Consider the following 21,957-nt stretch of genomic DNA (forward strand, 5'->3'; position numbering starts at 1 on the left):
AACTGATGTATAGGGAAGAAAGCACTGAAAAATGCTTCTTGCCTAGATAATAAAACAGGAAACAATTTACTTCAGCTCATACAATGAAAGTTCCACTGGACTCTGTCAGAGGAATACCTCTAGGAAAAAGGCTGCAACAAGGCCCCTGACCTTGGATGTCTGTGCCACAAGAGCCAGAGCGCTTTCAAATTATCATGGGTAATTTCAGTAATTTTATAATCATGAGAGTATTAATCTTCCAATTTGGCACAAACATATTCTAATATTATATAGCACTACAGCTTCCTCATAGGTTTTATAATCATTTAAATCTCTGTGAAAAACGTAAAAATTACTATGATTCAGTAGAAAACACTAAGGCAGCAGCATACTTATACACAACAGATGAAATCTAAAAAGAGAAAATTTCAGGTTTAAATTAATGTTTTATCATTTAGAGTCCTCATTTTAGAAAGAAATATTAACAGAATCTAATTTCCCATAAAATTTTAAATGTATCACAGATAGTAAGGTATTTTTAGATTTTTAATTGAGATTGTTCACATACCATACAACTATACAAAGATCCAAAGTGTACAATCAATTGCCCACGGTACTATCACACAGCTGGGCATCCATCAACACAATTAATTTTTTTTTCAATTTTTAGAACATTTTCATTACTCCAGAAAAGAAATAAAGACAAAAAAAGGAAACTCCAATCCTCCCATACCTCTAACCAGCCCCTTCATTATTGATTCATAGTTTTGGTATAGTACATTTGTTACTGTTGATGAAAGAATGTTAAAAATTACTACTAACTGTAGTTTATAGTTTGCAACAGGTATATATTTTTGTTCCTATATGCCCCTCTATTATTAACTTCTAGTTAATGTGTCATACATTTGTTTTAGTTCATGAGAGGAATTTCTAATATTTGTACAGTTAATCACGGACATTGTCCACAAGCTTCACCATTTTATACATTTCCATCTTTCAACTTCCAACTTTACTTCTGGTGACATGTGACTCTGAGCTTACCCTTTCCACCGCATTCACACACAATTCAGCACTGTTATTCTCATAACATGCTACCATCACCTCTGCCATTTCCAAACGTGTAAGTTCACCCTAGTTGAACATTCTGCTCATAATAAGCAACCGCTCCCCATTCTTTAGTCTCATTCTATACCCTGGTAACTTACATTTCATGTCTATGAGTTTACATATCATAATTAGTTTATATCAGTGAGACCCTGAAATATTTGTCCTTATGTGTCTCTCTTATTTCACTCAATACAGTGCCTTCAAGATCTCTTCATCAACCCATTTTTTTTAAAGACAGTTTTGTTCACACATCATACATTCTGTCCTAAGTAAACAATTGTTGGTTCCCTGGATAGTCATGAATTTATGTATTCAGCACCATCGCCACTATCTATATAAGGACATCTCCATTTCTTCCACAAAGCAAGAGGAAAAGTCAAAGGTAGAGAGACAAAAGAAAAAGAAAAGAGGAGAGAGAAAAAAAAAAAAAGACAGCTAGAAAGCAACAAAAGGAAGGTAGCATTAACCTAAAGTAGAATAAAGAGTCAGACAACGTCATCAATGCCAGGAGTCCCATACCCTTCCCCTATGTCCCCCCCATATGCATTTAGCTTTGGTATATTGCTTTTGTTATATTAAAGGAAACATAATACAATGTTTCGGTTAATTACAGTCTCTAGTTTGCATTGATTGTATTTTCCCCCCAATCCCACCCTATTTTTAACATCTTGCAATGTTGACATTCATTTGTTCTACCTCATGTAAAAACATATTTGTACCTTTTATTACAGTCGTCGAGCCCCCTAGGTTTCATTGAGTTGTACAATTCCAGTCTTTGGCTCTGGTGTCCCACATGGTCCTAACCTTCCTCTTTCAACCATGCTCACAGCCGTCTTTTTTCAGTGTACTTAACATTGCTGTGCTACTATCTCCCAAAACTGTTTTCTAAACCTCTCGCTCCTGTCTTTTCCTGTCTGCAGTACTTCCTTTAGTGTTTCCTGTAGAGCAGGTATCTTGTTCACAAACTCAGTCATTTTGTCTGTTTGTCGGAGAATATTTTAAGCTCTCCCTCATATCTGAAGGACAGTTTTGCCAGATATAGGATCGTTGGTTGGTGGTTTTTCTCTTTCAGCACCTTAAATATATCACCCCACTTCCTTCTTGCCTCCATGGTTTCTACTGAGAAATCCACACATAGTCTTATCAAGCTTCCTTTGTATGTGATGGATCACTTTTCTCTTGTGGCTTTCAGGATTCTCTCTTTATCTTTGACATTTGATAATCTGATTATTAAGTGTCTTGGCGTTGGCGTAGATCTATTCTGTTTGGGGTATGCTGTGCTTTTTGAATCCGTAATTTTATGACTTTCATAAGAGATGGGAAATTTTTGTTGATTATTTCCTCTGTATTGCTTCTGCCCCTTTTCAATTCTCTTCTCCTTCTGGGACACCAATGACATGTACATTCCTGCATTTCGTTTTGTCCTTAAGTTCCCAGAGACGTTGCTCGTATTTTTCCATTCTTCTCTCTATCTGTTCTTTTGTGTGTATGCTTTCAGGTGCCGCCTTCTCCAGTTCCTGAAAGTTTCTTCTGCTATTGTATGTTTCCATTGTGTCTTTTATCTCTTGTGTTGTGCCTTTCATGTCCATAGATTAGACCAGTTTTTTTTTTTAAACTTTAGATTTCTACCTTACGTACGCCCAGTGTTTCCATTATACGGTTCATCTCTTTTGCCATATCTTCCCTAAACTTTTTGAATTGATTTAGTATTAGTTGTTTAAATTCCTGTATCTCAGCCAAAGTGTAAGTCTGTTCTTCTGACTGGGCCATAACTTCATTTTTCCTAGCGTAGGTTGTAGTTTTCTGTTGTCTAGGCATCTGATTTCCTTGGTTACCCCAATCAGGCTTTCCCAGAACAGAACAGGCTCAGGTCTCAGAAGGAAACAATTGTATTACATCTCCTTGAGGGTGTGTCTTACAAGATTGGTACACCCTTTGAGGCCTCAAGTCACTGTGCTTTTTTGCCCAGCAGGTAGTGCGTGTCAGCCTGTAGCTCCAGATTGGTGTAAGGTGTGGCCCATGGCTGTTTTCCCCCAGGCTCTGGGTCTGCTTCTGAATGGAAGGTGGGTAGTAGAGCTTGGCAACACCTTCTTCCTCTTAGGGAAAACACACCCCCTAGGGAGAGGTCATTTACATTTGAATAGTATCTCTGCCTGTGCTATCTCCACCCTCCTCTGGGTCAGAGCTCTGGGGACTGAAAATGGCTGAGGCTTTCTCCCCTGACCCCAAAAAGGGAGCTTCAGGGCCAGTCTGCAGCCACCCTCTGGCTCTCCAAGGTCAGCCATCACCAAAAGCCTCTGCTTGTTGGGGATTCATATCTTGTATTGAGCAGTCCACGTTTATTAATTAAAACCCCAGTTGGGGCTCAGCTAAGCTATATTAGCTTGCTTGGAGAGTGCTGCTCTCTAGCACCGCAAGGCTTTGCAGTTTGGGCCATGGTGGGGAGGGGGCTCCTGGCTTGGAGCCGCAGCTTTTACTTACAGATTTAATCTGTGATCTTGGGCATTCCTCCTAATTCAAGTTGGTGTATGATGAGTGGACAGTCACATTTGTTCCCCCACAGTTATTCCAGATTATTTACTAGTTGTTCCTGGTTGTTTATTAGTTGTTCCAGGGGGACAAACTAGCTTCCACTCCTCTCTATGCCACCATCTTCTTCCAATATAGTAAGGTATTTTGATCATAAAGGACTACTTGAAAATAACTCTCCAGTAAAAGAAAACATTTTCTTGGGTAAAGACTAGAATAACTGACATTTACATGTTGTATTTATATAGTTATTAGCAATGAAGCAGAAATCAAAATATATTAATTTTTTACCTCATTAAGGAGTAAGCAGTGAAAGGATCATGTTAATATGCTGCAGGGAGTGTTTACATTTACTACAATAAGTTCCATGGATTTGGGAAAGGAATTACAAAGAGATCTTCTATTAGTTAGGGTAGGCTACACTGCTGTAATGAATGACAAAATTTTAAAGACTCAAACACAAAACACTGTATTCCTCTCACTTAACAGTCCAGGATAGGTATCCCAGTTGGTGGGGGAGAGAGTGAGGAGAGGTGCTCTGTTGCAAGCAATTGTTTGCAGATCCAGACTAATAGTAACTCTACCATCTTATGAAGTTGTGCTTTCCACACCATCCAACACAAAGAGAAAGCATGGGTAGAAAGTTTCAAGGGTCAGGCCAGAAAGCAGCATCAATCACTCTGCTTACATTCTACCATGTAGAACTTAGTTTTATGGCCACATCTAATTATAATGTAGGATACAATGGGGTGGCTATGGCTATGAACACAGGAAAAAAAGAGAAAAGATGTTGCTGAACAGCTAAACATCTTTGCCATCTAGTCAGGTGCATTACTATAATTACAAATTTTGCAGAAGAATAACCTAGTAGTTGTCCAAGATTCAGTTTTTAGGATTCTCCTTTATAATTTAATTCCAAAGATTCACATACATATATAAAGAGAATCAGCAAACCAGAGGATAGATCCCAATAAATTATCCAGAGGGCAGCCCAGAGACAAAAAAAAATATAAAATGAGAGGCTATAAGGAAAAAAATGCTGACTTTTTTTCCATATCCTTATAACAATCAAAAAAGCTGACAAATTACCTATAAAACAATAATTATACTCACTACTCAAATTAAACTGACAGCAACAGTAAAAGTCAAAGAGGGAAGCCTAAATATCAGCTTAGAATTTATGTGCAGCTAAAATGCCATTTAAATTTAAAGCACCTAATTGATAAAGGCATTTTCACACAAAAACATAATAAACATGATCCTTTACCAGTAAAGGGTATCTTAAAGGACACTCTTTGGAGGACAGTCAACCCAGGACTGAAATGCAGGAGAGTCAGCCTCAAAGTAGGTAAGTGGGGAGTAAAAGTGAAAAGCAATGACTACTCAAAAAAGAAATAAGAAAAAAAGAAACCGAGGTAATACATTGTGTGTGTGTGTGTTTTTTTTTTTATTCAAAAAAGAGGTGGGAAGAATTAAAATACAGGAAAACAATATAAAGGGGGTATCCAAAATTGAAAAGAGCAAAGACTTTATTACTCGGAAATGATAAAGATACTAATTAACTTGAGACTTTGTTCAACCACGTATGCATGTTAAAATATTAAAAACTTTCACTAAAATAATAGTAAGAAATCTATTGCTTTCTCCTGCTAAACCAATAGGGGGTGGGGTGGGGAAGTAATAAAGAAAACTTGATACATCTACCCAAAAGAAAGAAGGAAAGGAGAAAAAAGGAAGCATTAAAAATGCAAGGGTATGGCAATTCCGCTTCTCGGTATATACCCAGAAGATTTGAAAGCAGTGACACAAACAGATATCTGTACACCGATGTTCACAGCAGCACTGTTCACAATTGCAAAGAGATGGAAACAATCCAAGTGTCCTTCAAAAGACAAGTGGATAAACAAAATCTGGTATATACATACAGTGGAATATTATGCAGCAGTAGGAAGCAACAAGGTCCTGAAACACACGGCAACATGGATGAACCTTGAAGATAAAATTCTCAGTGAAATAAGTCAGACACAAAAGGAGAGATATTGTATGTCACCACTTCTTTGAACTATCTGAACAATGTAAAATCAGTATCTTATAATGTAGAATATTGGGGACCTAGTGACAGTAGCTGGTGAGGGGGAATGATAATCTAAAATGTTCAGATATGTTAATGATGGTGAATTCAAAGGTATGGTAATGGATAGGGGTGAAGACTATTTGTTAATGGGATTATAAGTATCAGAGCTGTACTGAAGGCAAATAAGATTGAAAGGGGTTGTTTAAAGGCACATTTCCCACAGATCAGCACCACAAATATAGATAGCTTGCATGATATGCTTACTTCTAAGGTATGACACTAGTGCAGAGTTGACAAAAGAAGGATATATGGGAACAATCTACATACTGAATACTAGGTACAATAATAGTACATAGTAGTATTACACAAATACTAGGGACAAATAATTGAGGGCTGACAGGAGCCACAAGATGTTTGGGGTCATGAGAATTACTTAAAATGGAGAGTGATGAGGATTGTACAGTTAAGTGATGATAATGTGAGATATGGATGGATTATCGTGGACATAACATATGCTATGTGAACTTAGGAACCCCTGCTTTATAAGTCAAACTCTTGATATTGAGGCTTGCTCCGGTAAAACTTATGGTTGTAAAGGGGATGCTAAACCCACCTGTAAATATGCCTGGGAGTCACCTCCAGAGAACCTCTTTTGTTGCTCAAATATTGATGTTCCCTCTCTAAGCCTAACCCTGCAAATAAATTCATCACCTTCCCCCCGATGTGGGCCAGGACCCCCAAGATGAATGAGCCTTCCTGGTGATGTGGGACATGGATTCTGGGAATGAGCCTGACCTTGGCATCGAGGGATTAGAGTACCTTTTTGACCAAAAGGGGGAAAGAAAGGCAACAAAATAAGATTTTAGTGGCTGAGAGAGTTCAAATGGAGTCAGGAGGCTGTCCTGGAAGTTACTTCCATGCAGGCTTCACCTAGATGTGCCAGATGGCCACAATATGATAAGTCCAAGTCAGCAGCAGTCCTGAAAACCTTAAAGAATACCCGGATCCCTATCTGGGACTCTGTAAAACTTTCAGTAAGTTTATCCTTCAGAGACTTAAATTCTTTACAGTGCTCCTATACCAGCTAAGTCCTAAAACCCAGAGGCAACAGCCTCTTCAAGAACATGAACTAGACATGTTCCCTTTGCTCATAGTTGACACACCCCTTTTCAACATGAACAGGTTAGGGTGGTCACTACCTAGACACCCCTGAAGATTGGGAAAGTGATTAAACTAGAAGAAGGGATAGCAACAGACAAGATGGAATTTATAAAGGATTAGGAATACTGACTCTTTATATAATTTTCTTTTTCTTAGTTGCTAGGGTATTAGAATAGCTAAACGGAAAGTACTGAAATGGTGAAACTATAACACAGAGTATCCTTTGAAATCTGTTCTATACCTACTTGTTAAATTGTAATTTGAAAGCTATACCTTTTTGGATATTTGTTATATTTCACAATAAGAAAATAACTGAAACTATCATACTATAACTCATAACAACTTTGAAAATTTCCTATATATCTGCTTGTTAAATCATAATTTGAAAGATATTGCTTTTTTGTATAAATGTTATATTTCATAATAAGGAGATAACTGAAACCTTTAATATTCTTTGAAATTTGCTAACTACTTGTTACATTGCACTTGGAAGTTATGTGTGATGGTTAGGTTCATGTGTCAATTTAGCCAGGTGATGGTGTCCAGGTGTCTGATGAAGCAAGCACTGGTCTAACCATTACTGCAAGGACATTTGTGGCCAGTTAATAAACCAGAAGGCTGGTTTACTAAATCATCAGCCAACTGGCTACAGCTGAGACTGACTACATCAATGAAGGAAGTGTCTTCCGCAATTAGAGAATTCAGTTAGCTGGATTTAATCCAATCACTTGAAGACTTTTAAGCAAGAAAGACGACCTTCACTTCTTCTTCAGCTAGCCAGTGAAGCGTTTCCTGAGGAGTTCATTGAACACCTTCATCGTGGTTGCCAGTTTGCTGCCTGCTCTACGGAATCTGGACTCAAATTCCCCACAGCTGCGTGAGACACTTTTAAATCTTATATTTATAGATATCTCTTGTTGATTCTGTTTCCCTAGAGAACCCTAACTAATACAATATGTTACAATCAACAATAAAAAAAATATGATAAGGACTTCCGGAAGATGGCAATTAGGAGAGACAGGGCAAGAAAACACCTCTGTGAAAAATACTAGATAAAAGCCAGAAAGTGACCCAGAACACCAGTTCCAGCAATGCACCAGCTGGACAAGGTCTGCTAAATCCACAGGGACCATGCACTTGGTGAAACCAGGAGTCTGCATTCTGAAATGAGTGAGTGACCTGCTGAAAGTCCAGCAGCCACGCTGCAGGGTGGGGAAACTGTGGGTTGGCGTTTGGAGGCAGACTAGTTCTTTTTTAAAAAAAACCCAAAAGCGGCTGCAGATATGGCAGTGAGAACCACACAGCGAAGCACAGCAGGAAGGAGCTGTGGGTATGCCTCAATATCTAGTGTGGACGATAGCCTTTTGCGCACCCGCTGCTAAATGTCTCAGAGCGAGGAAGGCAGAGGTGAGCCAAAAGGGGAAAATAACCATGACCCTTACAGCCATCTTCCCGTCGGGCTGGGAACGCTCCTGCATGGCGCTGACGCCATGGCCCAGAGCCGTGCCAAAAAACCCAGTGTGAAGAGAAGTGTTTCCAGCATCACGCACACACACCATGATATCAGGTGTGGACAACAGCCTTTCATGCACTCACAGCTAAATGTCCCAGAGCTAGGAAGGCGGAGCTGTGCAAAAAGGGAGAAATTAACACATCCCATACGGCCACCCTTTCAGCAGGATGGGAACACCCCTACATGCTACATGGCCCAGCAGCCCAGAACTTCCTTTGAGGGACAGCGCTCACTTGTGATGAAGCACAGTCTTCCCTCAGCAAAGGCCCTAGGAGGGCAGAGCTCGTAAGAGGGACCCACTCGGAAATCCCAGGGACCATACACCAATACCAAGGACTTGTGGGTCAGCAACAGAAACAATCTGTGGCCAGATTGAACTGAAGGTTTAGACTCTTACAACAGCCTGAAATATCTAGGAACACCTGAGAAGTTTGATTATTAAAGCCACCCTCACTCCCTAACTACTCAGACACACGCCCCACATTCAGGGCAGACAGCACCAACAACGCACCCAAACTTGGTGCACCAATTGGACCCCCACAAGAATCAGACCCCCACACATCACAAAGACAAAGTTGGGGAGAACAGGCTTGAGGGGAATAGGTGGCTCGCGGATGCCACCTGCTGGTTACAGAAAGTATACCAAGCTATAGATCTGACAAATTAGAGATTAGTCTTTGAATTAGCCTATACATCCTAAAAGAACCCTATCAAGTTAAGCAAATGCCAAGAGGCCAAAAACAACAGAAAATTTTAAAGCATATGAAAGAACCAGATGGCATAGATAACCCAAACCCAAACTCCCAAATCAAAAGATCAAAGGAGACGCACTACTTGGAGCAATTAATCAAAGGATTAAAGACAAACAACAACAGCATGGCACAGGATGTAAAGGACATGAAGGAGACACTAGAAGAGCATAAAGAAGAAACTGCAAGAGTAAATAAAAAAATAGATGATCTTATGGACATAAAAAAAAACCTGTCAGCCAAATTAAAAAGATTCTGGATACTCATAGTACAAGACTAGAGGAAGGTGAACTTGGAGGACGACAAAATGGAAAATGAAAAAACAAAAGAAAGAATGGAGAAAAAAATTGAAAGAAATCAAAATGGACCTCAGGGATACGACAGATAAAATAAAATGTCCAAATATAAGACTCACTGGTGTCCCAGAAGGGGAAGAGAAGGGTAAAGGTCTAGAAAGAGTATTCAAAGAAATTGTTGGGGAAAACTTCCCCAACCTTCTACACAATATAAATACACAAAGCATAAATGCCCAGCGAACTCCAGATAGAATGAATCCAAATAAATCCACTCCAAGACATATTCTGATCAGACTGTCAAATACTGAAGACAAGGAGCAAGTTCTGAAAGCAGCAAGAGAAAAGCAATTCACCACATACAAAGGAAACAACATAAGGCTAAGTAGTGACTACTCAGCAGCCACCATGAAGGTGAGAAGACAGTGGCATGACATATTTAAAATTCTGAGAGAGAAAAATTGCCAACCAAGAATTCTTTATCCAGCAAAGCTCTCCTTCAAACTTCAAGGAGAACTTCAATTTTTCATAGACAAACAAACGCTGAGAGATTTTGTTAAAAAAAGACCTGCCCCACTTGAGATACTAAAGGCAGCCCTACCGACAGAGAAACAAAGAAAGAAAAGAGAGATATGGAGAAAGGTTCAGTACTAAAGAGATTCAATGTTGGTTCATTAAAGAACAATAAGAGAGAGAGGGAAAAAGTATATCTGACCAACATAAGCCAAAGGATAGGATGGCTGATTCAAGAAATGCCTTCACAGTAATAACGTTGAATGTAAATGGATTAAACTCCCCATTTAAAAGATACAGACTGGCAGAATGAATAAAAAAATATGGACAATCAATATGTTGCATACAAGAGACTCATCTTAGACACAGGGACACAAAGAAATTGGAAGTGAAAGGATGGAAAAAAATATTTCTTGCAAGCTACACCCAAAAGAAAGCAGGAGTAGCAATATTAATCTCAGATAAAATAGACTTTAAATGCAAGGATGTTACGAGAGACAAAGAAGGCCACTACATACTAATAAAAGGGGCAATTCAACAGGAAGAAATAACAATCATAAATGTTTATGCACCCAATAATGGTGCCACAAAATACAGGAGACAAACACTGGCAAAACTAAAGGAAGCAATGGATGTTTCCACAATAATTGTGGGAGACTTCAACACATCACCCTCTCCTATAGATACATCAACCAGACAGAAGACCAATAAGGAAACTGAAAACCTAAACAATCTGATAAATGAATTTGATTTAACAGACACATACAGGAGAGGAGAAACTAAGGATGGCAGCTAGGTGAGACAGGGCAAAAAAACACCTCCGTGAAAAACACTAGATAAAAAACAGAAAGTGACCCAGACAGAATACTGGTTACAGCTATGCGCCAGCTGGACGAGTTCTGCTAGTATCACAGGGGCTGTATACTTGGTGAAACCGGGAGTCTGCATTCTGAAATGAGTGAGTAAGCTGGCTGGAAGACCCGCAGCCGCGCGGTGCTGTGGGGAAGTCAGGGCTTGGCATTTGGAGACCGACTGGCTCCTCTGGGGGGAAAAAAAAAAAAGGAAAAACCCAGGAGCGGCTGCAGTTGCAGTAGTGGGAACCACGCAGTAAACACAGCAAGAGGGGGCTGGGCCGGCCTCTTGGTGTCTGGCCTAGAGAATAGTCCGCTGCAGATACCCTTGGGGCCGGGGGAATGGAGGGGAGAGGCAGAAGCTGAAAGAAACCCCGTGGCTCGCAGCTGGCTCCCCAGAGGGCTGGATAACTCCTGCCCGAGGCCGTGCCCACAGCCCAGAGCCCCGCCAGTTGTCCCCGAGCTGGGAAGGAGGAACCGTGCGAGAGGGAGGTGGTTGAGATGCCCCGTTCAGCCATCTTTCCTTCAGGCTGAGAGTGCCGCTGCACGGCCCGGTGGCCTGGGGCTTCCCTTGAGGGATGGCGCGCACTGGTGACGTAGCACGGCATTCCCTCGGCTGGGCTCCTGGAGGATCGCGGCTGGGAGGGGGGACCTGCTCAGAGAACCCACGGATGCTATGCCAAGTCCGGTGCTTTGTGGGACAGCGAGAGAGAGGGTCTGGGGCTGAAATGAAATGACGGCTTAGACTCTTGCGGCGGCCTTGAATCTCCGGGAACCTAGGGGATTTGAATATTATAGCTGTCCTTCCTCCCTGGCCACCCGTACACATGCCCCACATTCGGGGTGGACGGCTCCAGCAACACACCCAAACTGAGTTCTCCAATTGAACCCCACAAGAATCATTTCCCCACACACCGTGGGAACAAGGTTGAGAACTGACTTGAGGGGTATAGGTGACACACAGACGCCATCTGCTGGTTAGTTAGAGAAAGTGTATGTCACCAAACTGTGTTTCTGAAAAATAAGATCGATATTCTTTTTTTTTTTTTTTTTCACAACTTGAAAGAACCCTATCAAGCAAAACAAATGCCAAGAGGCCAAAACAACAGAAAATCTTAATGCATATGATAAAACCAGATGATATGGAGAATCCAACTCCAAATACACAAATCAAGATATTGGAAGAGACTTTGCAGAATTAATCAAAGAACTACAATTGAGGATTGAAAACATGGCAAAGGATTTAAAGGACATCAAGAAGACCATGGCCCAGGATATAAGCGACATAAAGAAGACCCTAGAAGAGCATAAAGAAGACACTGCAAGAGTAAATAAAAAAAATAGAAGATCTTATGGAAATAAAAGAAACTGTTGGCCAAATTAAAGACTCTGGATATTCACAATACAAGATTAGAGGAAGTTGAACAACATCTCAGTGTCCTAGAAGTCCACAGAACAGAAAATCAAAGAACAAAAAATGGAGAAAAAAATTGAAAAACAACAAAATGGATCTCAGGGATACGACAGATAAAATAAAACGTCCAAACTTAAAACTAATTGGTGTCTCAGAAGGGGAAGAGAAGGGTAAAGGTCTAGAAAGAGTATTCAAAGAAATTGTTGGGGAAAACTTCCCAAACCTTCTACACAATATAAATACACAAAGCATAAATGCCCAGCAAACTCCAGATAGAATAAATCCAAATAAACCCACTCCGAGACATATTCTGATCAGACTGTCAAATACTGGAAAGAAGGAGCAAGTTCTGAAAGCAGCAAGAGAAAAGCAATTCACCACATACAAAGGAAACAACATAAGACTAAGTAGTGACTACTCAGTGGCCACCATGGAGGCACGACATATTTAAAATTCTGAGAGAGAAAAATTTCCAACCAAGAATACTTTATCCAGCAAAACTCTCCTTCAAATTTGAGGGAGAGCTTAAATTTTTCACAAACAAATGCTGAGAGTTTGCCAATAAAAGACCTGCCCTACTTCAGATTCTAAAGGGAGCCCTACCAACAGAGAAACAAAGAAAGGAGAAAGAGATATAGAGAATTTTAACAGACATATATAGCACCTTACATCCCAAATCACCAGGACACTCATTTTTCTCTAGTGATCACGGATCTTTCTCCAGAAGGGACCATAAGCTGGGACATAAAACAAGACTCAAGAAATTAAAAAAAAAAAAAAAAAAAAATTGAATATACTCAAAGCACATTCCCCAAACACAATGGAATACAAATAGAAGTCAATAATTTTTGAACTGTAACTCCACTATTTATTTCCTACATGACATAAAATACACAAACTCAAATGAGAAATCAGTGGTTTTGAACTCAACGTAAAATATGTAATTTTTGACAAGAACTATATAAAGCTGGGGGAATGGAGGAGTATAGGTACATGGTTTAGGTGTCCTATTGAAATTAAGTTGGTATCAAAGAAAAACAAGATTGTTATGGATTTAAGAGTTTAATTTTAAGCCTCACAGTAAACACAAAGAAATTATCAGAGAATATGACCATAGAGATGAAAAGTAGAGTATGGGTTAAGAGAAATGGGGGAAGGGGCAATGGGGAGTTAAGAAATGAGTGTAGGGTTGCTGTTTCAGGTGAAGGGAAATTTCCAGTAATGGATGGTGGGAAGGTGATAGCATTACAACACTCTAAATGTGATTAATCCCACTAATGGAAGGCTAGGGAGGGTGTGGAATGGGAAGATTTAGGCTGTATATATGTTTCCACAATTGAGGAAAAAAAAAAAAAGACAGTCTAAATAGATGACAACTGAATGCCAAGGATGACCCTGGATGGGATCTGAGGATGGAGGACAGGAGGCTCAAAGGGACACAGTTGAGACATAAGGAAAAGGAAATATAGAATGTAAGCTTTGTATCACTGTTAAATCACTTGTACTTCTTAGCTGCGCTTAATGGGATTGTATAAAAGAATGTTTTTGTTCATGGGAATTGTATATGTGAATTATAGTGTTTGTTATAACACTATAGTGTTATAGTGTTTGTTCAAGGATATGTGCAGCTAGCTCTCATATGTTCAGAAGACAGAGCAATAGACAATGGATGATAGATAGGGAGAGAGAGAGGGAGGGAGGGAGAGAAACAGCAGCGTGACAACACGTTAAAGTTAGTGGATTGGGGTATCGGAGGAGGGGTCAGGGAATGCTGGAGTTCTCTGTATGGGGTTTGTACTGTTTTTGCAACTGTTCCTATAACTTTGAATTTATTTCAAAATAAAATGTAAAAAAACAAACAAACAAACAAAATCATACACCACAACTAAGTGGGGTTCATTCCAGGCATGGAAGGATAGTTCAACATAAGAAAATCAATCAATATAATACAACACATTAACAAATCAAAAGAGAAAAATCAAATTATCATCTAAATAGATGCTGAAAAAGTATTCGACAAAATCCAACATTGCTTTTTGATAAAAACACTTCAAAAGGTAGGAATTGAAGGAAACTTCCTCAATATGATAAAGAGCATATATGAACAACCCACAGCCAGCATAGTACTCAATGGTGAGAGACTGAAAGCCCTCCCTCTAAGATGAGGAATGAGACAAGGATGCCCGCTGTCACCACTGTTATTCAACATTGTGCTAGAAGTGCAATCTGACAAGACAAAGAAATAAAAGGCATCCATATTGGAAAGGAAGAAGTAAAACTCATTATTTGCAGATGATATGATTGCATATCTGGAAAACCCTGAGAAAGAGAACACAGCTCCTAGAGCTAATAAACAAATTTAGCAAAGTAGCAGGATACAAGATTAATGCACACAAGTCAGTAATGATTCTATACAGCAGAAATGAAAGAAGTGACAAGATACTCAAGAAAAAGATACCATTTTCAACAGCAACTACAAAAATCAAGTACCTAGGAATAAACTTAACCAAAAATGCAAAAGACCTATACAAAGAAAACGACATAACTCTACTAAAAGAAATAGAAAGGGACCTTAAAAGATGGAAAAATATTCCATGTTCACAGATAGGAAGGCTAAAGGTCATTAAGATGTCAATTCTACCCAAACTCATCTACAGATTCAATCCCAATCAAAATTCCAACAACCTACTTTGCAGACTTGGAAAAGCTAGTTATCAAATTTATTTAGAAAGAGAAGATGCCTTGAATTGCTAAAAACACTCTAAAAAAGAAAAATGAAAGTGGGAGGACTTACACTCCCTGACTTTGAAGCTTACTATAAAGCCACACTAGTCAAAACAGCATGGTACTGGCACAAAGACAGATATATTGATCAATGGAATTGAACTGAGAATTCGGAGCTAGACTCCCATATCTATGGCCAACTGATCTTTGATAAGGCCCCCAAAGCCACTGAACTGGGACATAACAGTCTTTTCAACAAATGAAGCTGGAGAGTTGGATATCCATATCCAAAAGAATGAAAGAGGACCCCTAACTCACACCCTACACAAAAATTAACTCAAAGTGGACCAAAGACCTCAGGACAGTACCATAAAACTCCTAAAAGATAATGTAGGGAGACATCTTCAAGACCTTGTATTAGGAGGTCACTTCCTAGACCTTACATCCAAAGCAGAAGCAACAAAGGAAAAAATAGATAAATGGGAACTCCTCAAGCTTAGAAGTTTCCATACCTCAAAGGAATTTGTCAAAACCATGCTATCTGACAAAAGACTGATATCTTGCATATATAAAGAAATCCTACAACTTAGTGACAATAGTATAGACAGCCCAATTATAAAATGGGCAAAGGATATGAAGAGACAGTCTCTGAAGGGTAAATACAAATGGCCAAGAAACACATGAAAAAATGTTCACCTTCACTAGCCTTTAGAGAGATGCAAATTAAGACTACAACGAGATACAATCTCACACCAATTAGAATGGCTGCCATTAAACAAACAGGAAGCTACAAACGCTGGAGAGGATATGGAGAAATTGTTGGTGGTACTGTATAATGGTTCAGCCACTCTGGAAGACAGTTCGGCAGTTCCTTAGAAAAGTAGATATAGAGTTATCTTTTGGTCCAGCAATTGCACTTCTGGGTATATACCCGGAAGATCTGAAAGCAGTCATGCGAACAGAAGTCTGCATGCCAATGTTCATAGCAGCATTATTCACAATTGCCAAGAGACGGAAACAACCCAAATGTCCTTCAACAGATGAGTGGATACATAAAACGTGGTATATACACACAATGGAATACTATGCAGCCAATAAGAAGGAACGATGTCATGAAACATGACAACTTGGATGAACCTTGAAGACATAATGCTGAGTGACATAAGCCAGGCACAAAAAGAGAAATATTATATGCTACCACTAATGTGAACATTGTTGGGGGAGAATGCAGGGGTGCTGGGCTTCCCCACCTTGATGGCTGCTGATGTGCTCACAGACATTGGGGATCGGTGGTTTGATGAGCTGAGCCCTCAATCATGGGACTTGCCCTTGGGAAGACTGTTACTGCAAAGGAGAGGCTAGGTCTGCTTATAATGGTGCCTAAGTGCTGCCTCTTGAATGCCTCTTTGTTGCTAAGATGTGGCCCTCTCTCTCTAGCTAAGCCAACCTGCCTTCTCCCCTATGTGGGATCTGACACCCACGGGTGCAAATACCCCTGGCAATGTGGAATATGACTCCCAGGGAGGAATCTGGACCTGGCATTGTGGGATGGAGAACATCTTCTTGACCAAAAGGGGGATGTGAAATGAAATGAAATAAGTTTCAGTGGCCAAGAGATTCCAAAAGGAGCCAGGAGGTCGCTCTGGTGGGCACTCTTATGCACAATATAGACAACCCTTTTAGGTTCTAACAAATTGGAATAGCTAGCAGTAAATACCTTAAACTATCAAATTACAACCCAGAACCCACGAATCTTGAAGATGACTGTATAAAAATGTAGCTTATGAGGAGTGACAATGTGATTGGGAAAGCCATGTGGATCACACTCCCCTTTGTCCAGTGTATGGATGGATGAGTAGAAAAATGGGGCCAAAAAACAAAACAAAAAACACCCAATTTTCTTTTTTACTTTAATTTGTGTTCTTATTACTTTTGTGTATGTGGTAATGAAAATGTTCAAAAATTAGTTTTGGTGATGGACGCACAACTATATGGTGGTACTGTGAACAACTGATTGTACACTTTGTATGACTGCATGGTATGTGAATATATCTCAGTATAATTAAATTATTTAAAAAATGTAAATGCAGAAGGAGGAGAAGAGAAGTTGGAGGAGGAGGAGAAAATAATGAGAAAATAAGGAGAAGAGGGTAAAGGAAAAGGAGAACATTGAAAAAGTAAAGTGGGTGAGATTAGTTATAACTAAAATGATTCTAAGGTTGCATTCCATTTTCAAGGTACAGAAGTAGAATGTCTGAAAGATATTATACAGGAAAGTATGAAGTTATCAAGAAAGAAGATATTTGAAGCAACCACATGACTCAAATTAAAAGAGATGATAGAACTTCAGTTTCTTTTTAGGACATAGAAATCTGCAAAAAATTGGAAAAATATAATTTTTTAAAAGCTAATCTAAAAAAGTGATCGGTTTTCATGAGCCCACCAGAAATTTGAGGTTACATGCATACAAGTAATCTGAATTCCAAGGAGAGACAATAAACTCAGAGGAGATGGGATAATTAAACTGTTTCCCCTTTGTAAGAAGATGGGAGAAAGCAGTGACCCTAGTTCAAGATGATACAAGGAAATCAGATAAATTATAAAGAATTGTTAAAACCAAATGTGGTATCCCTTTATCCCTTTGTAAGAAGATGGGAGAAAGCAGTGACCCTAGTTCAAGATGACACAAGGAAATCAGATAAATTATAAAGAATTGTTAAAACCAAATGTGGTATCCCTTTATCCCTTTGTAAGAAGATGGGAGAAAGCAGTGACCCTAGTTCAAGATGATACAAGGAAATCAGATAAATTATAAAGAATTGTTAAAACCAAATGTGGTCCCTTTATCCCTTTATGGACAGATGAATAGAAAAATGGGGACAGAATGTAAATGAATAAAAGGGGGAGGAGGGTTATGGGATGTTTTGGGTGTTCTTTTTTACTTTTTATTATTATTCTTATTTTTATTTTTTTGCAGTGATGAAAATGTTCAAAAACTGTGGTGATGAATGAACAACAATATGATGATAATGTGAACAACTGATTGTACACTTTGGATGATTGTATTGTAACAAATGTTCCACACCAATGCCAAGGTGTGTTAACTGGGTGGCATATGAGAATCCTGTATTTTATTCATGATTGTTCTTTAAAACAACAACTTCTCTAATACAGGAGAAAAAAAAAAGATGGGAAAAAAGACACCCAAATTAAAACAACAGCCCTTCTCACCCCTGCCCCTGCAAAATGTGAAAACAGCCAAAAAATTTTAGAAAGGACAATAGCTAAAAAACAGTATTATCAGATGGTAATTAAAGTTTGGCACTGGCACAAGATAGAGCACTGATCCAGACTAGTTAAGAAATACTTCCAAATAGATTTATGCTAAAAGACTGCAGTTTCAACAACACGACAAACCAATAAATAAACCAATAAGGAACAAATGGGAATTGGTTAACCACTAACTATGTGGACAATTATAAAGCTGGTCCTTTACCGGTGGCAACAGTTGGCTATTTGGTTAAGGGGCACACGTTCTAGTTGTTTTAGAATGACTGACTGAATCTGAATCTGAACTTCCTCACTTACTATGACCTTGGGTAAATTATTTACCTTTCTATTCCTCTTTACTTATCCGTTAATGGAAAGGTAACAGTAGTACCTCTCTTATTGGCAAACTTAATCAGATAATACCTGTAAAGTGCTTAGACAAATATTTAGCATGCATTAATCACTAAATCACTGTTAGCTGAATTACTCAAAATAACTGAATATTTTTAAATGACAATGAAGTCATAAAATAACTCTAGGAAACCAAGGGAAAGATTTTAAATGATTTTACAAAAAAGCTACTAGAATTAATAGTAAACTTTTAGCAAATGTATCAACATGCATACATTTTATTGTAAGTAAATTATATTTCATAAAGCTGATTGAAAACAAAAACTAAAATAGTTTTTTCTGGAATAGGCCTTGGCTAAACTAGACCCAATCTAGAAGGCATAAAGAAAAAGATTTATCAATCTTGTACCCATCTTATGTAAAATAAATTTCTACAGAAATAAATACCACAAACATAGTAAAAATACAAATAGTTACACTTGACAAAGAAGACTTATCTCATCTTAGAACACATATAACTCAGTAAGAAAACTTTAATAGAAAAATAACTGAAAATATGAGTAGACAAATCAGAGCATCAACTGTAGGAAGTTTTAAAGAAATAAAAAATACTGATGCGATTTTCAGTTGGTTCAACCTGTTAAATAAATGCATACATGCTTCAACAGTTTTACTTCTATGAATTTATCCTAAAAACATATTTGCACATATACACAAAAAAGCATACACAACGATGTTCACTGCAACATTATTTGTTGAGAGAAACAATTTAGTGTAGGTTTAAAACAACAGTTAATGTAAGGATCTTAAAAGATCCATTATGTGAAAAATAAACAGGGCAGATTAGTGTCTATGGTACATTCCCATTCATGTAAAGTTAGACTGACAGAAAATTCCTAGTTGGACCCAGAAAAAACTGCCATCTCTTGTCACTTCTCGGAAAGAAGACTTAGAGGAATCTGGAGAGGCAGGGTTTTTCTTCCTATTTTATATTTTGACTTTCTTACAACATACAGGTATTACTTTCAGGCTTAAAATTTAAAAGTTAATATGTTCAATCATAGTACAATTACAACAGGATGGAGCAGTCTCTGGTTGAAATCTTCAAAAAGTGAGGAAACAGGTAGACAAATGTTATCCACTTAATGCTTTTGTCCCCCAAGATCACTGATTTTGAATCACAAAATTTTAGAAATGGAGAGAATGCACAACACAAAGCAACAGACCAGAATATCAAACAACATGCCCAAGATCTAAGAGCTAGTGGTTGAGGGCAGCATCAGGGCTGGAATATAGGATTCCTGGATCATTTGGTTTAAATAAATGATGTAAAAGGTACAGCAAATTTTCTAGCAAGAACAGTGCTATGTGATGGCTAATCAAAAGAATCAAAAAAAGAAAAACCAAAATGGCAGAGAAAGAAAATATTTATAATGAAACATTCATTTTAACAACTATAAATAACTGAGATTCCAGCAAAAACAGTAGGAAAAAAGAAATGGGAAGTATAAAATACAATCAGAATAATATTTACTTGCAAATGATATGATCTCTCAGTCAGATAATCCAAAAGATTCAACAACTATTAGATATAATAAAGCTTGGCAAGTTGCTACATGCAAAAACATCTTTTTAAAAAAAGTCACTAAGATATCAGGAGTGGAATAAAATGCAACAAAAATTACTTAAGGAGGTAATTATATAACAAAGCAGACCTGAATTACAATTGTGGTATAGTTACTATAATACTGAGCTCAATAGTAAAAAATCCTCAGTTCTCTCCCATATAACCAATAAATTAAATGTAATCCCATTAACTCCAATGGGGCTTTTCTTGGGCTGTTTGCTGGCTCTAGATATACACTCTAAAATTCATATGGAAAAGTAATAACTACTCTTACACAGCCTAGACAATCCTGAAAAATAAGAACAGGGAGGGAAAATTTGCATAAAGAGATAAGGATATTAATAAAACTATGGCTAATTAAAAGTGGTGTTGATCTGGGAAGATAGATACTAATAAAACAGAACACAGAATTTAGAAACAGATCTGATAGATGAGGCATCACAGACAAGTTGGGTGGGGAAGGACAGACAACTCAATAAATGGTGTTCAGACAACTGGATTTCCATATATGGAAAAAAAATGGAATCAGATCCCTATCTCAAACCATACATCAATATAAATTCCAGATATATCAAAGACCTAAAGCAGAAATAAAAAACTTCAAAGTTATTAGAAGACCTAGGAGAATATCTTTATAACCTCAAGGCAGAGAAAGGAGGTAACAGGGAAAAGGACATTACAGGCAAATGAAACAGCATGACCAGTAGCAGATTTCCTCACCTGTAATCTGGTAACCACCTACCATGCAGCAATAGTAAGATTTACCTATGCCAGATTTTAGAACAGTACCAGACATATAACCCCTCTATATAAATGTAAGTTATTCTCATAATGGCTCTTCTACTTACTAATTGTGTGAACCTGGGTTGGTTATTCTCATGCGTTACTGTCCTCAGTAGTAAAATGGAGAAAACAAGAGTACCTGCCTCATTAGGTTCTTATAAGGATTAAATGAATTAATATAAATAAAGTGCTTTGAACACAAACTGATACATAGTAAGAGCTCAAAAGAGCTAGTAAGAATAATGAACCGCAACTGCAAATAATGGTAAGAATCATTACATTACATAAGAAACGAGGAGTATGCCAAATAGGGGAATGTTTACGAATGTATTTTAGAATGGTAGTTCTGAAAGGATTTTAAGAGGGGACATAGAAGGAATATCAAACAGTTAAGGGACTACTCCAATTGTTCAAGCCTAGATAATGGCAATAATGATGGAAGGAAGTTCTGAAGGAAGAACTTCTGAAAAGGGATTAGACATGTAAAGACAGTGACTACATGTTGCTAAATGGCTGGATGTTAATATGGTGATGCAGTTAATCGAGATGAGGTTATAAGTACTGAGAATGTTTTCCACCTCTGTTACTAAAAAAATTATTCCTACTGTCCATTTTGACATCTGGAATTATCTTACATGTGAATCAGCATCTGACTGAAACATCATGCTACATGAAGTTATGCCTTTGGAAAGAATTGTGTATACAAAGTATTTTGATGTCCTATCAATTAATTTTCTGAAGCAGCATGTCATATGAGCCAGTAATTTCTTTGAAATCCTTACTGATTTTGTAAATATTATTTTTTAAATTCTCAAACAAATAACAAAAAACTTTATTTTCACACTGGCCTCTACATACAAAAGTTTCTTACCATGATTGGCTTGCCCTGAAATGTCTTAACTTCTTCTCTTAAGTATCTAAAAGCCTGTTAACGAAGCAGAAAGGAACTTTCATTAGTATTCAAATATTTCAATAAAGCCATCTTTATTCTACCAAGAGAGTTTGGTAACTAACAACTG

The 21,957-nt window shown here is 38.1% G+C and overlaps 1 protein-coding gene across 6 annotated transcripts in view; it reads right to left on the reverse strand.

Moving 5' to 3' along the window:
- Positions 1 to 21,957, reverse strand: part of LARP4 (La ribonucleoprotein 4) — a 128,051-nt gene that overhangs the window by 29,618 nt on the left and 76,476 nt on the right. For all 6 annotated transcript variants that reach the window (XM_037845879.1, XM_037845876.1, XM_037845880.1 and 3 more), the window contains exon 8: positions 21,810 to 21,863. In XM_037845879.1, coding sequence (XP_037701807.1) covers positions 21,810 to 21,863 — 54 coding nt within the window. The remainder of the gene's footprint in view (positions 1 to 21,809; positions 21,864 to 21,957) is intronic.

This window comes from Choloepus didactylus, chromosome 8 (genome assembly GCF_015220235.1).
Source record: "Choloepus didactylus isolate mChoDid1 chromosome 8, mChoDid1.pri, whole genome shotgun sequence".
Lineage (NCBI taxonomy): Eukaryota > Metazoa > Chordata > Mammalia > Pilosa > Megalonychidae > Choloepus > Choloepus didactylus.